The sequence below is a fragment of the Sander vitreus genome, chromosome 15 (genome assembly GCF_031162955.1).
Source record: "Sander vitreus isolate 19-12246 chromosome 15, sanVit1, whole genome shotgun sequence".
Taxonomy (NCBI): domain Eukaryota; kingdom Metazoa; phylum Chordata; class Actinopteri; order Perciformes; family Percidae; genus Sander; species Sander vitreus.
In genome coordinates, this window is record NC_135869.1 from 3,264,307 (window position 1) to 3,278,288 (window position 13,982).

At 39.8% G+C, this 13,982-nt stretch overlaps 1 protein-coding gene across 1 annotated transcript; it reads left to right on the forward strand.

The window, feature by feature from the left end:
* The first annotated feature begins 1,410 nt into the window (after nt 1–1,410).
* On the forward strand, nt 1,411–12,941 carry LOC144530662 (serine/threonine-protein phosphatase 4 catalytic subunit B). The gene is made up of 9 exons (XM_078270323.1): nt 1,411–1,575; nt 2,229–2,492; nt 2,878–2,929; nt 3,026–3,076; nt 3,965–4,066; nt 7,108–7,281; nt 7,428–7,554; nt 7,775–7,964; nt 12,040–12,941. The coding sequence occupies exons 2-9, from the start codon at nt 2,383–2,385 to the stop codon at nt 12,167–12,169; spliced, it is 936 nt and encodes a 311-aa protein (XP_078126449.1). The 5' UTR covers nt 1,411–1,575; nt 2,229–2,382; the 3' UTR covers nt 12,170–12,941.
* The last annotated feature ends 1,041 nt before the right edge of the window (nt 12,942–13,982 follow it).

Below are 13,982 nucleotides of genomic sequence, written 5' to 3' on the forward strand. Positions count from 1 at the left end.
GGGACCCAAGACAGTCAGTCACAGTGTAACGAAACATGACATCATCCACAGCAACAGGGGTCAACCCCTTTTCTCTCAGCTTAAGAGTTCTTCCAAGTCCGTAGTAAAAATTGGTCTCTGCAGCTTTGTGAATAGGTTTTTAAGAGGACACATTTGTTTGTTTGAACTTTTAGTGCTTTTTAGGAGTCCTAGTGGTAAGATAACATGGTTTGTGAATACAGGCCCAGAGCTTTAAAGTGCTAATTATTCAATTATTATGAAGTCGGTAAAAAGGTGTCGTAACAAAAGACCATAGGAAAAAATGTTGGGGTATGCCTGTAAACATTGTTAACTTTTTTGCTCCAAAAATCTCACTTTTACTGTTTTCAAACCTAGTGTGTATTAAAGTAATTATTATAATATTGTACTTTGTCCCTGTTTTCTACACATGTCAAACGATGTGCACATTCCTACAGAAATGTTAACCATCAACATTTTGTATTATGCTGCTACTGTCACAACTTTGATACATCTTACTGATTGTGTTTTTAAGCCTGCGCTTGTTTAATCAAATGTCTTGTTTACCAGAGGTTTTGCAGTGGCAGGGAAAATGATTTATTATCATGTCAAATAAAAAAATCAAGTGCAATTAATAATATGGTCTTCATTGCATAGATCCAATAGGGTGATTGTACTGTGATTGTTGCTACTGGCCATTTGAAATGACATAGCCTGCTGTTTTCCCATAAGTCACAGTACTGATAATGTTAGTGAGTCACTTAACACACATATCTGCCTGCCACCTTTGCATTATTATGTTATTATGTCTAAGGTTTCACTCAAAGCCATTTTGCTTCAGCGGATTCCTGTTGTCATTAGGACTGCAACTGAGGACTATTTTCATTAACAATTAATCTGCCTGTTATTTTTTCAGTTAATTACATCCTTGTTTGGTTCTCATTAAATGTCAGAAATAAAAAATAAAAAAAATACTCTTTAAGCCTTGAATAATGATGTTCCTATTTATTTCCACAGCAATAGGTCGATTTCCTTGAAATATAATTCTACAAAAACTGTATGGTTATAGATGATTGACACTGGGTGGGTATTTGGTTTGTAAATAATAGTATTGGGATTAGTTGTTGGAGTTGGTTAGATAATAAATATGATTTAATTGTTTGATCAATCAGTACATTTTATTTGTCACATCAGCCCCTTCAATTTGTGCATATTCATCATAAAGCAGAATGTGACCGTCAGATCGCCATTTAGTGTTTTCTTCCTCACACAAAACCAAATAAACTCTGATTATAACGGAACTGTAAATAAAACTACCTTCTCCCATAGATTTACAGTCCATAGCTTCTCCACACCAGCTATATACTGTACGCTCCACACAGGCTGTACTGAGCAATGCGCGTCCCTTCACCGGAAGTTGCAGTTCATGAGCAGCAGCACGGCAGAAGTGAACCGCCGGCAAAGACGATATCGGGGCAAGTCGAAGAGGAGCCGGTGGACGGCGAAAAAAACACACAATCCACGGAATGAAAGATATAGATGCCTGTTTGTCACCGCTCTGCTATCGCTCACTCAACGGTACCTTACTCTACTCTCGTGTTTCGTCGAATTAGCGGCGTTGTATGAATGTGTTGCTAGCTTTAGCTAACGTTAGCTCGGTCACGAAGTTAGCCGAGAAGCGCTAACCAGTGTTGACGTCTTCAGCCGTGGTTAGCCAGCTAACACAGAGCATTTCGTCAGCTAAGCTAAATGCGTTTCTTGAATGTATCAGCACACTTAGCTAGTATGTGCAGTTGTTCGGACGAGTTGGTAAATATTAGTGTTAACCTTCAGAACAAATTCCCAAACAAAATGGTTAGTTAAGTTATCAAAGAATCAGTTGTTCATTGACGTCGTTAGCAATGATGTAGCTAAGCTAACGTGCTAAGGGTTAGCTTACTACTAGTTAAGCTACGCCCATAGGCCTCGCATTCCTTGACGAATAACGTCAGTTTTCTGTGATGCGTTGTTCATCTGTATTCTGTGTAAACAAACGAGTAATGCAGGGCGAGTTTCCTATACTGAATAAATTATCCTTATCGTTTAGTTCAATGTTCAAACTAACACGCAGCAAACGTTAAGTTAACCTGTTTCTCCTGTTAACGTTACGTGGATGAAGTTGCATTGTTTTGGTTTTTATTCAAATTCGTTGTTGAATTGCTTAACCGTTTTTTTCTTCTTCTTCTTTACAGTTTCTTAACATCCTCAAAACAAGAGGCTGACGTACAAGTGTTGAAGAGCCCAGTTTTTTTTCCGAGGAAGGAGTGTGCTGGGGAATACTGAGTCTAGAGACCCCGGCGTGTGACCAGAGGAGTGTGCGACCATAGTGTGTGAGCCGCTCTCCCTATGTGTGTCACAATGGGGGACATCAGTGACCTGGACCGACAGATAGAGCAGCTCAGACGTTGTGAGCTCATTAAAGAAAATGAAGTCAAGGCACTGTGTGCCAAAGCCAGGTAATGGATGACCTTGGCCTATCATACAGACACAGAATTTATGAGTTAGCTATATATTTCATCAGAACCTTTTGACTAGCTACATCCATTCATCACACAAAACAACTTGAAGCAATGGCATACTGCATAATAATTGTACACATTATTTACCACAGAAGTAATCTTGAGGGAAGATGATTATGAAGCTGTTTATTTTTTTTATTTATATATAATAGGTAAAGTCGTTTCATAATGTTGCTTTAAAATTAGTGTGCATCATGAAACAGCTCCAGCCTATTTTTGTAGGTTAGCTAGCTTGACAGAACCACTGTTTCTGGGATTGTTTGTTTAATGTCCCATGAAAATGGGTAGTTGACAAGTCACGTCTCTGTGTATGTATTTTCAGAGAGATTCTGGTTGAAGAAAGCAATGTCCAGAGAGTAGACTCTCCTGTCACGGTAAGTAACATTCTTTTTTTGGCTCATGTTTTCTTAGAATTTGATTAAAAGCATGTTAAATGTGGTAATGCTTTTACCTGTTTTTTTTCCTCATAGGTGTGTGGTGATATACATGGTCAGTTCTATGACTTGAAGGAGCTGTTTAGAGTAAGTTTCTGTTACTTGTTGCACTCCGATCACTACAAACTTAAGGCCTTTACACACAGGGGAAAAAACGAAATGAAAATATGGATTATATACATGTAATTTGTGACACGCCGTTTCACATGGGAATACATTATTCTCTGTTACTTTGATAATGAAGTATGTTTATCCCTCTTTTGTAGGCTACTAGGGCTGTCATATACCCACAAATGTTTGAATATATTCAAATATATATTTGCACATTTATGAAAATTAGAGGTAAACCCATACAATGGGAGCTGTATCTACCTGTATAGATATATTTATACCTAGAGAAGCTTAAATATTTGTGTTCCTTCACATTACTAAATAAACTAATTAATGTAATGTCCTTTTTATAATGTAAACACATTTAAACACCGTAGACCTCTCTCCCACTCTCTCTGGAGCGTGCAGGAGGCAGACAGGCACGACAGGTCACCGATTTACACCGGTAGCACCAGCCGCGAGATAGAAACGTCGTCAACACGCCCACTCGCTTAGCCTGTGATTTCTCTCGGTGGCCTGCTGGGTTCAATCATATACATGTTACACCAATAGGGAGCTAAACGTTTAGGGAGCAGCGGCACATGATAGAATGCAAGTCAGACAGACTCTGTAGTGCTGCTTTTGTTCCCCCACAATGGAATATTAACTTTCATATTTGTATGTCTTTATTTTTTTTTACAATTTTAATTTAGACTGTTCATTGACAGCACTATAGGCTACTCACTGTCACAAGCCAGTTCAACTGCTATACTTTCCCAGATTGTTTCTGTTGTCTTTGTAATCTTTATTTTGTTTATCAAACAAGCATCAAATTCACAGTATCCCACTGTTAAACTACTTGTTTTTATTTCCCCCAAATGACAGGTTGGTGGCGATGTTCCAGAGACAAATTACCTCTTCATGGGTGACTTTGTGGACAGAGGCTTTTACAGTGTAGAGACTTTCCTTCTTCTGCTAGCTCTTAAGGTACACATGCTCTTCTTATTTCACAGACTAGTACAGTGCCAGCTCAAATCGTGCCTGTTCGGAACAGGCTGTCTGCTTAGCCTGTGGTATTGCTGCTTGTTAGGGAGCGACCGATACTGTTTTTTTTTTTTTTTTTTTTTTTTTTTTTTTTTTCAAGGCCGATACCGATTTATTAGTAGTTAATGAAACCGATAACCGATATTTTGGAACCGATATGCATATACAGTCAAATTTTAAAATCAGTCAAAATTATGATTTTGGAATGTTACAGACGTCAACACGAAACTTTGTTTAAATGCTTTGAGCAATTATTTAGTTTCAACGTAATACTCACTAATATAAAAGAATAAATAAAAACTAAAATAGCTTTTCCCTCCCATGCTAACAGTTTGTTTGCACATGTTGCAGACTGCTGTCCCTGGTGTAGTTTTTAACACTTTTTTTGTTTCTTTTTATCCATCTGCAGTGATATTTCGGAGAGAAAGTGATACATTAAAGTAGTCACATGTTAACTCACAACTAGCTTCATTTATTACATGCAAACACTTGAGTTGCCAGAGAGCTAGTACTTACGTTAGCATGTGAGAGGGCCGTAAACCTGAAAAAACTAGGCTACCTTATTACTAAACTAGATGAATATTTACAAGTATGTGTATAAGTACATGTCTTGCATTACAAATCTTAAGTAAACGTTATTGTGACAAACACGTTTTTACAACCGTAAACTTCCATTTCAAAATAATATAACTACTCATGCATTGCAAACTTAAATGTTTGCAGCTTGTAAAGGAAGAGCTCATTTTAATTGATTTTAAGTCCTAGTTTTAAGTGTAAGCGATCTCATCATAGGCCAACCCCTTCTCTCCTACTCGTCACTCTATAGGCCTAATGAACCAGCAAATGAATTAATGGACGTTTGCTAAGTCGTTCAGAAAAGCTGTGAGACTCAACGTTATTGTCGGCTAACATTGTATATAACATGTAAAAACATTGTCTCATGCGGATGAGTAATGTTTCATTTGCAGGGTGGAAGCTTAAATAAGTCCCTGTTGCACTGGAACCAATGCTATTTAAAGATTAAACATGTAGCTATCGCTCCCTATTAATAAACTTCTTTAATGCTAATGGTGTAGCTACAGTAACACTGCAAGCTAACACTATCACCACAAACGAGTACATTCCGGCTTTTTAAGTGATATAACTGGGCATGCTTGTCATTATAGAAATAGATCACAGGGTTGGAGGTGTTTTTGCAACTGTAGTGTAAAAGATCATAATGTTTTTAACTTCGGAAAGTCCTGCAGCCTTATCTTGGAAGCTAAGCGAAGAACTGCACGGAGAAGGAAACGCTTGTGATCCAGGCTGCCGAATCAGAACACTTTATTGATCCCCCGAGGGAAATTATTTAGTGTTTAGCAGTTGCTCACGGTCAGATTCAAGGTAAAATAAGAGTAAGAAAGAGCAAGTCAATAAAGTAACACAGCTACAACGAGAAATAAATAAAAACGTTAAGTAGAAGTAATAAGATTAGATTTGAAGAGATTGTTTCAAATGGATTGTATCGATTTGTTGTTGCAGCCCTATAGTGCAGTGTCAACATAAATACAGTATGAACATAAATAAGTACAGTGTGAATATAAGTAGCAGCAGTGAATAAATAACACCTTTGCACATGTAGCTGGTAAATTATTGCACCAAGTAATTATTGTACGTAATTGATGCAAGCTGCTGTGAGGTTGATGAGTGTTGATTGGCTATTAGCAGGGAGGTTGAGTGTTGATTGGCTATTACTCGTATAACATCTAGCCATCTAGACAGTGTTGTGGGCGGGACATTAAGTCAGACTCAGTGCTGAGTGAAACCGAAGCAGAGAGACAGACACAGAGCTGTAGCCGAGCCAAAGTAGAACACTTTTTAATTCATTAACTTCATCAGTTATCAGGCAAATAAAACGCAGATACAGATAATCTGCAAACTGCCCAAAACGGGCCGATAATCGGTCTATCCCTACTGCTTGTAGCTTTCTCCAGAACCATTGTGCCCCAAAATTACAAAAAATTGAATCATTTTGGACCGTTTATCACCATATCCGTGTCTCAAACATTGAAAAGGCTAGAGAAGAAAATAAATAAATAACCCTCAACAAGCCTTAAAGACAGAACTCGCTAAGGGAGTCATCCGACTCAGGGACCGACTACAAGTCTTTGTTTGTTTTGATGATTTTACTTTAATTCAGCTCAGGTGCTGCCTGAAACGGCTTGTGTGCGGCACCTTAACCGTATAATGGCAGGGACAACCCTGGAGCAGTCGCAGACATTTGCTTCATGGACTCATGGCTGTGCGCCACCAGTCCGGCCCATTATGAGAGCCAGTCAGCAAAAATCTGAAAAAAGTATTTTTTTAACCACATTTTAGTGTGCATGTGTGTGTTTTGTCTTTTTCGTCAACGGTACATGTTTATCGCCACGGTCGGTGTTTAATGACAGCGGTGCTGTCTCATCATTACTATCGTTAATGAATCTTAAGACTTCAGCAGAGGTGTTCACTTCCAACAGGCTTAGTGGCTTGAAGTCAATGTTGAAGTATGGATTTGATTCGGGGGGTATTTTGCCGACGGTAATGTTATTAGTGTTATAACTTAGCAGTACACTTAAACAACCAGCCCCAGGGTGAGTCTGAATGATGAAGAGGGCTCTCTTTGCCCATCAGCTCCTAGAGGACGTTATTTTCTGCTCCGTTCTTGGAAATGGTGAATTTACAGCGCGTAGCAACTTAATACGTGTCTGGCTTTTGTTTGTGTGGTGCCTAGTGTCGAATGTTGAATTTCCTCTTTGCGAAATGATCTGAGTGAATTTAATTGGGTACCCAGGAAATCATGTGTGAAGTAGATTGGATGAACGGATCATGAGATATTTCAACGACAGGCAGACACACACACACACAGATATCCCAAATTATTAGAGAGATGAAATGTTTGGAGAAATCGGACCCATTTTAGAAGACTGATGATATCCCCTTGTCCTCATCACTTTGCTTCTCAGGTGCGTTATCCAGACAGGATAACCTTGATTCGGGGAAACCACGAGTCCCGGCAAATTACCCAGGTCTACGGCTTCTACGATGAGTGCCTCCGCAAGTACGGCTCAGTCACAGTCTGGAGATACTGCACTGAGATATTTGACTACTTGTCCCTTTCCGCTATCATTGATGGCAAGGTGAGATACATTGTGTAGTATTTCAATGAAAATTCATGCTCTAAATTCACAGACTCTAAAAGCTGGTTGAGTAACTTCTCAGTTTCCCATATGACATTATATAAGGTCCATCAGTTGGGTTAATACGCTCCTCTTTCTTTCTTCAGATCTTCTGTGTGCACGGTGGCTTGTCTCCATCCATCCAGACACTGGACCAGATCCGGACCATTGACAGAAAACAGGAAGTTCCCCATGATGGCCCTATGTGTGACCTCCTGTGGTCAGACCCTGAAGGTATACAGGCAGAGCCTTTTAAACACTGAATTGTTAACCAACATGTTTATAAATGGTCAAAGAAACTATTTGACGTGATGAAGTGAAAACCTGAAGCAGTGACTGGAACTGTGGTCAGATGATAATAATAATAATAATCAGAGATTACAGCCGTCTCCCTCTTACCCTGATGCAATGTTAGGAGCAGATCTTCACCTGACTGATCTTCTCTCCCTCACAGACACCACAGGGTGGGGGGTGAGTCCCAGAGGTGCTGGCTACTTGTTTGGAAGCGACGTAGTGGCCCAATTCAACGCCGCCAACGACATCCACATGATCTGTCGAGCACACCAGCTGGTCATGGAGGGCTACAAGTGGCACTTCAATGAGACGGTGCTCACTGTATGGTCAGCACCCAACTACTGCTACAGGTATGTAGATACAGCAGGGTCTAGAATTTAAACATCAACATTTAGGCCTTAAAAAAAATCCTAAATTTGCTGAAGTATTGTGTTCCAGGTCTTTAGTAGTAGTAATAATTAACAGGTCTAAATTTTCACATCAGATTTACTGATATCCATTTATTAGCATTTTAGGCTAAAGCCTGTTTTATGCTTCTGCGTCGAATCGACGACGTACCCCCGCAGACCCCTCTGTGTGTGTCTACGCCGGAATGTAACTACACGTTGCAGCGACGCACGTCGCTCGGCCGTGACTTGGTAGCGTTGCATTTCCCCCACCGTGGTCAGAAAGCACAGGGGAGACATTTTGTTTCTCTCACTATGCCTTTAGAGTCGGTACTCGCTCCGAAGCTAATCGCCGTCGCTCTCTCACTTCTCCCTCGCTCTATCACCCACTCCCCACACACACACACACGCCGGCTCGACGCACACACCAACGCACAAGTATCATCAGGCCACTTACATAGGCTACGGCGAAAGCTCTGCGTGGAGCCTCCACACAACCATAAAACGGATAAAAAAAGGGGAGGACATTTCTCTTTGTTTGATAAACGTGAAGTAAGGCTTTGCTGTCTGCTTCTCGACTCATTTAAAAAAGACCTTATTAAATCACTGTACCTGTTTTTTGTTTTTTCTAAAAGACAAACCACTTTAAGAATGCTTTTGAGTGGAGTTGAGGGCTATGATATACGATGATGTGATTTAATTGCAATGAACGGATATAAAGCAGGCCAAAATAACTACATCATGATGCTGATTTGTAAAAAGTCAGAATTCATAATATAATATGTGATTTAATAAAAAAATAAAAATAAAAATCACTTAATAATAAATGTATTTCACGTCGTCTTAACCTCAACGTTCTATCCGGGGCGCGATATTAAGAATCCCACTATGAACCACATACATTGTCATTCATTTTATTGTTAAACCTCTGAGGGTAAACTTCAACACAGATTGTTATTCTTATTGTATAATGTCGACTGACATTTTCAGGAATATATAGCCATGGAAATTGGCCGAAAAGTTTTGGTTAAAATGCGTATGAACCCCGTGTCTATGTCGACACCCAGGAAATGCGAATCTCCGAGCGTGATAGCGAGAAATGTTTAGACTTAATCATCCATGTTATCCTCATCAGCCTTACGGCATCTCTAACCGCCAGAATCATCATTCAGAATGCGTCCAAGATGGGTCCAGTGTGTTCCTTAATGTCTTTCGTCTTCCTGGCCATATTCAAATATGCAAATCTTTTCTCCAAATGAATTTAGTTTGAACCTGCGTGGCATTATAATCTGGTTTACGATGGGTGTTACCCAGCAGGTACTCCTGCATTATCGACACTAATCAGCATGTGAATAGAGATGCAAATAGGGGGGGGTGTTGGGGTTTCTGCTTTTCTAAACAATCTGTGAACATTACCTGTGGGATATTAATATTCTCTATATTTCACTTATTTTAGATACTTCTCAACCGATGATTTGATTTCATTAGAAGTACTGTTTAATTCTAAAGTTGTAAGACGTAGTTTTGGAACTGTACTGACATTTGTGACTAAACATTACCTTAATGAATGCCAGTGTAGTAAAGATAACAAATACTGAGGTCCATTTGTGGCCTTTATTTGACCCCCACACCATTTCCAGTACCTACACAGACGATGACTGAAGATGGCAATCCCAGACATATATTGTTGAAAACAATGACGTGTTTGTTCCATTCTTCAAAACGAGTTACCTTTTGATGGCCTGTGAAGAGCGTACAGTGTAAAAATTAAAATCTTGTTTATCTAGTTCATCAGCATCCGTTAGGGGGTTTTTTCCATACACCCGTTTTGGCTCGGCACGTATTTCCATTAAGGTGTCTTAAGTGCCAGTGAGTCGGTGCTATCTTAGAAACAGCCTACCGTACGGCTGCACGATATGACGAAAATATGCGATACGGGGCTCCAGACTAACTTTTTATTTTGGGTAACACTTTACTTGGAGGTGTCTCCATAAGAGTGACATGACACCGTCATGAACCCTAACCTGTCCTGACAAAAACCAAATGACACTTAATGACAGAAGCGACTTGTTTATAATGTTTATGACACGTTCATGACAGTGTCATTTCACTCTTATGTAGATACCTTCTAGTTTTTACTAGGAGCACTGTAGCCCCTTACTAAAAGAAAATTATAATTTAGAAATTAGCAGAAATTTAGGGGCGCGTACCTTCAGTTGACACAATTGTTCCCATTTCCCCCATTTTAACTGTATTCCTGATAAATGCTTTGTAATAAATACTACAATCTGTCTTATTTTAGTTCAGACATATTTTTGATTGAATGCTGCTTAACAAATGCACATTCAGAAATGTAAACAAAATGTCAATGTACTGTATTAATGCCTCTGCCTCATACAGGCTCTCCTTCCCTCCTCTGTCTTACACTGAAATAGCAATCCTATCTAAGGTGATTAAACTTCCATGGAAAGGGGAGTACCTAGCTATCTAACACCCAGTGTGGGAAATATTGGGTGATGAGAGGAGCTCACGACAATCACACAAGCACCATTTGTTTTCACGACAAATAGTTATTTAGCAGCCTGTATCTATTATAGAAGCAGTCTCCACTCTCTGCTGACGCTCTACCTCTCTCACCCAAGTGAGAGAGCGGTACCGCGGCGTGTAGCAAATGTCGGAGCTGACCTTAGCATTGATGTAAAAATGCAAATAAATCAGTGAATGCACGGGCAATTAAGTGATAGCCCGCAGTTGTGGTGTTGAATCCTGAAAAAAAAATCCTGTCCTTTTTGTCTGAGACTGAGACAACACTGAGTAAAAATGCGGTTGATTTTGTGCCGAGACCGAATACTGTAGCACTGCCGAGGTCTTTTCAACACGGCTTCGCCGACAGGAAGCACGCAAGCCGGGTTGAGACCGTAAACAACGTGTGATGAAGAGAGGAGGGCTAACGTTAGGCTAAGGCCAACTCCTTATCGGCTATTACTACGCGGCACTTTCCGCGCCAATTTACGGTGTCCAGCAAACAAAATGGATGAACTTCGACTGCAGATCACCAGTCGCAAATGTATTATGGACTGTCTTCAACATCGTTATTTTCACAAAAACATAACAGCAACCGCATGTGCAGACAATGAGTGGGACACCACGAAAACGAGACACCAGTGTAGATCACAGCGTTGTGCAGTTGCCTAATCACTGACGGACCCTCCCCCTCTCACACACACTGGCCAACTCTAGAAGATCTGTTTTTAACATGAAAAAAAAGTCCTCAAAGTTGCCAGTTGCACATGCGTGAGTACTTGTAAAAAAAAAAATATATATATATATATACATATACTTGCGCTATCTCAAAAAATGGTCGCAAAATGCGACCATGTGGTCGCAATCTGGATTTACTTGCGATAAATTAAAAGGTATTAAAGTGTAATCACTTCTGCCTTTCTGCTGCTTTCAGTATTCTGCTAAAAATACATCCAATTGCTTGTTGAAACGCATGAAAGGAAATCATTTCCACACAAAAAATTATTGAATGAACATTGAATTTATTAAGGAAAGTAAAAAGAACAAAAAAAACGAGTGAGTTACATTTTAAAGTGCAGTTTTCTACTGATATTTTCTTTTACCTAACCCAAGAAATATCTTGTCGTTCGTGATATGCGATGTGTTTATATTTAAGTTGATATTGTGATGACGATAAAAAATAAAAAAATATTTATTGTTCAGCCCTAGCCTACAAAACATATTCTTGGTTACAAGGTTGAGCTAGCAAGGCACTTCTGTCAGTTTGTGGCCATTGCCGAGGTACGTAACACAAGTAAAGAATACCCTCTCGTGTAGTATTGCTAAGTAAAATAGAGCAGATATGTGAAAGTATAGACAAGGATGCAACCTTAACTTCAAACCACAGAAATTCAGTAGTAGGTGGAAAAGTACTGAGAGCACAGACACTTTTCTAGACAACAGCCGTGTTTTCTGTGATATGCAAATATGTGAATGTCCTAACCAGTTCTCCGTCTGTCTGTCTCTTGGCAATCAGATGTGGCAACGTGGCGGCCATCTTGGAGCTGGATGAGCATCTACAGCGTGAGTTTATCATATTTGAGGCAGCGCCGCAAGAGACCAGAGGCATCCCCTCCAAGAAGCCAGTAGCCGACTATTTCCTGTGAAGTCTTTGAGCGAACAGCCATGACGTGTCGAAATCTCTGGCACCATTTCACAGCAGCAGCCGCCCTCCATCCCGCTGCCGGACGGTCCTGTCAGTCAGAACTCGGGGCAGTTAGACACAAACCCTGCATACAGCTACAGTTTGAAGAGCTGGATTTTTGCCGTACTGCCCAAGGCTGACAGAGCAGTCACTGTGAAGGGTGTAGGGGCGAGGTGGACACTGGACCCATGACTGTTGTCACTTCTTCTCCTCTTTCTCCATTTCTTTCTCAGTCTGTGTAGAAACGACTACTCCGACTTAACCTTCACCATCTTGTAGTATTTTTCCATTACAACATTGTCATTTAGTTTTAGAAGTATCTGAAGGGTGTTCGATCTCTTCTTTCTTTTTTTTTTTTTTTTTTTTTTTTTTTTTTTTTAAATGTGCAGATGTAGGGAGGTTAACTATTTTATCATTTAAGGAGTTCCTTCAATGCATAAGTTCTCTGTTTTTGATTTTTATAAATGTTGCTTCCAGGATTAAATGCAAGGTGACGTATTCCCTAACCCCCTTCCCCTCCCTTTTGCTCAGTCACCAGTCATGTGCGTCACTATTTAACATAGCCAGTGCTGCTGCTCGGCACCATCACAACTAAATACCAGATATGTACTGACTGCCAACAGGAGTCACTATATTCACTATTGTTTTTCTCTATTAATTCCTTCTAATCTACAAATCTTTGTAGGTCTGTCAATTTTGATATTGTGAGAATAAAGTTTTTGTATCAATGCTGATTTCTTTTCAGGTGTGGTTTAATTAGACACGCACACTAACCATGGCTACATATTACATACAGTTGTGTTCAGAATAATACCAGTGTGTTTAAAAATAAGTGAATAATGCTCAATCCTTAGAATAGCTTTTAATTCCATAATATCAATGCATTGGGAACTCTGCACATTAAATTCCAAATCCAAACATGACCAAAACTGATCAAGTTTGTGTTATACCTTTACAGAAAGTGAAGAAAAAGAAATATTAGGCTGTTCAAAAAAAAATAGCAGTATTTGCATTTTTCTTTACAAACTCAAACATTTACTGTATGAACTGAAAAATGTCTCAAGGGTTTGCTTTACTTTGAATCACTGCACTAATATTTAGTTGCATAACCATTATTTCTGAGAACTGCTCCACATCTGTGTTGCATGGAGTCGACCAACTTCTGGCACCTGTGAACAGGTATTCCAGCCCAGGACCATTGAACTACATTCCACAATTCCTCTGCATTACTGGGTTTTGCCTCAGAAACAGCATTTTAGATGTCACAACAAGTTGTCTATGGGATTGAGGTCTGGGGATTGGGCTGGCCACTCCATAACATCAATCTTGTTCATCTGGAACCAAGACTTTGCTCGCTTACTGGTGTGTTTTGGGTCACTGTCTTGTTGAAAGACCCATTTCAAAGGCATTTCCTCTTCAGCATAAGGCAACATGACCTCTTCAAGTATTTTGATGTATTGAAATTGATCTATTGTCCCTGGTATGTGATAAATAGGCCCAACACCACAGTATGAGAAACATCCCCATAACATGATTTTTGCACCTCCATGCTTTACTGTCTTCACAGTGTACTGTGGCTTGAATTCAGTGCATGGGGGTCATCGGACAAACTGTCTGCGGCCCATAGACCCAAAAAGAATCAGTTCACAGAATGTTGCCCCATTTCTCCTTTGGCCAGTCAATGTGTCCTTTGGCAAATTTCAACCTATTCAGTATGTCTTTTTTTCAGCAGTGGGACTTTGCGGGGGCTTCTAGCTGATAGCTTTGCTTCACAG

Bases quoted from the DNA above. Each gene is read 5' to 3' on its own strand.
- LOC144530662 (XM_078270323.1), top strand. From the start codon at position 2,383: ATGTGTGTCACAATGGGGGACATCAGTGACCTGGACCGACAGATAGAG. The intron at 7,555-7,774 runs GTATACAGGCAG...TCTCCCTCACAG, and splicing joins CCTGTGGTCAGACCCTGAAG to ACACCACAGGGTGGGGGGTG. The intron at 7,965-12,039 runs GTATGTAGATAC...CTTGGCAATCAG, and splicing joins GCACCCAACTACTGCTACAG to ATGTGGCAACGTGGCGGCCA.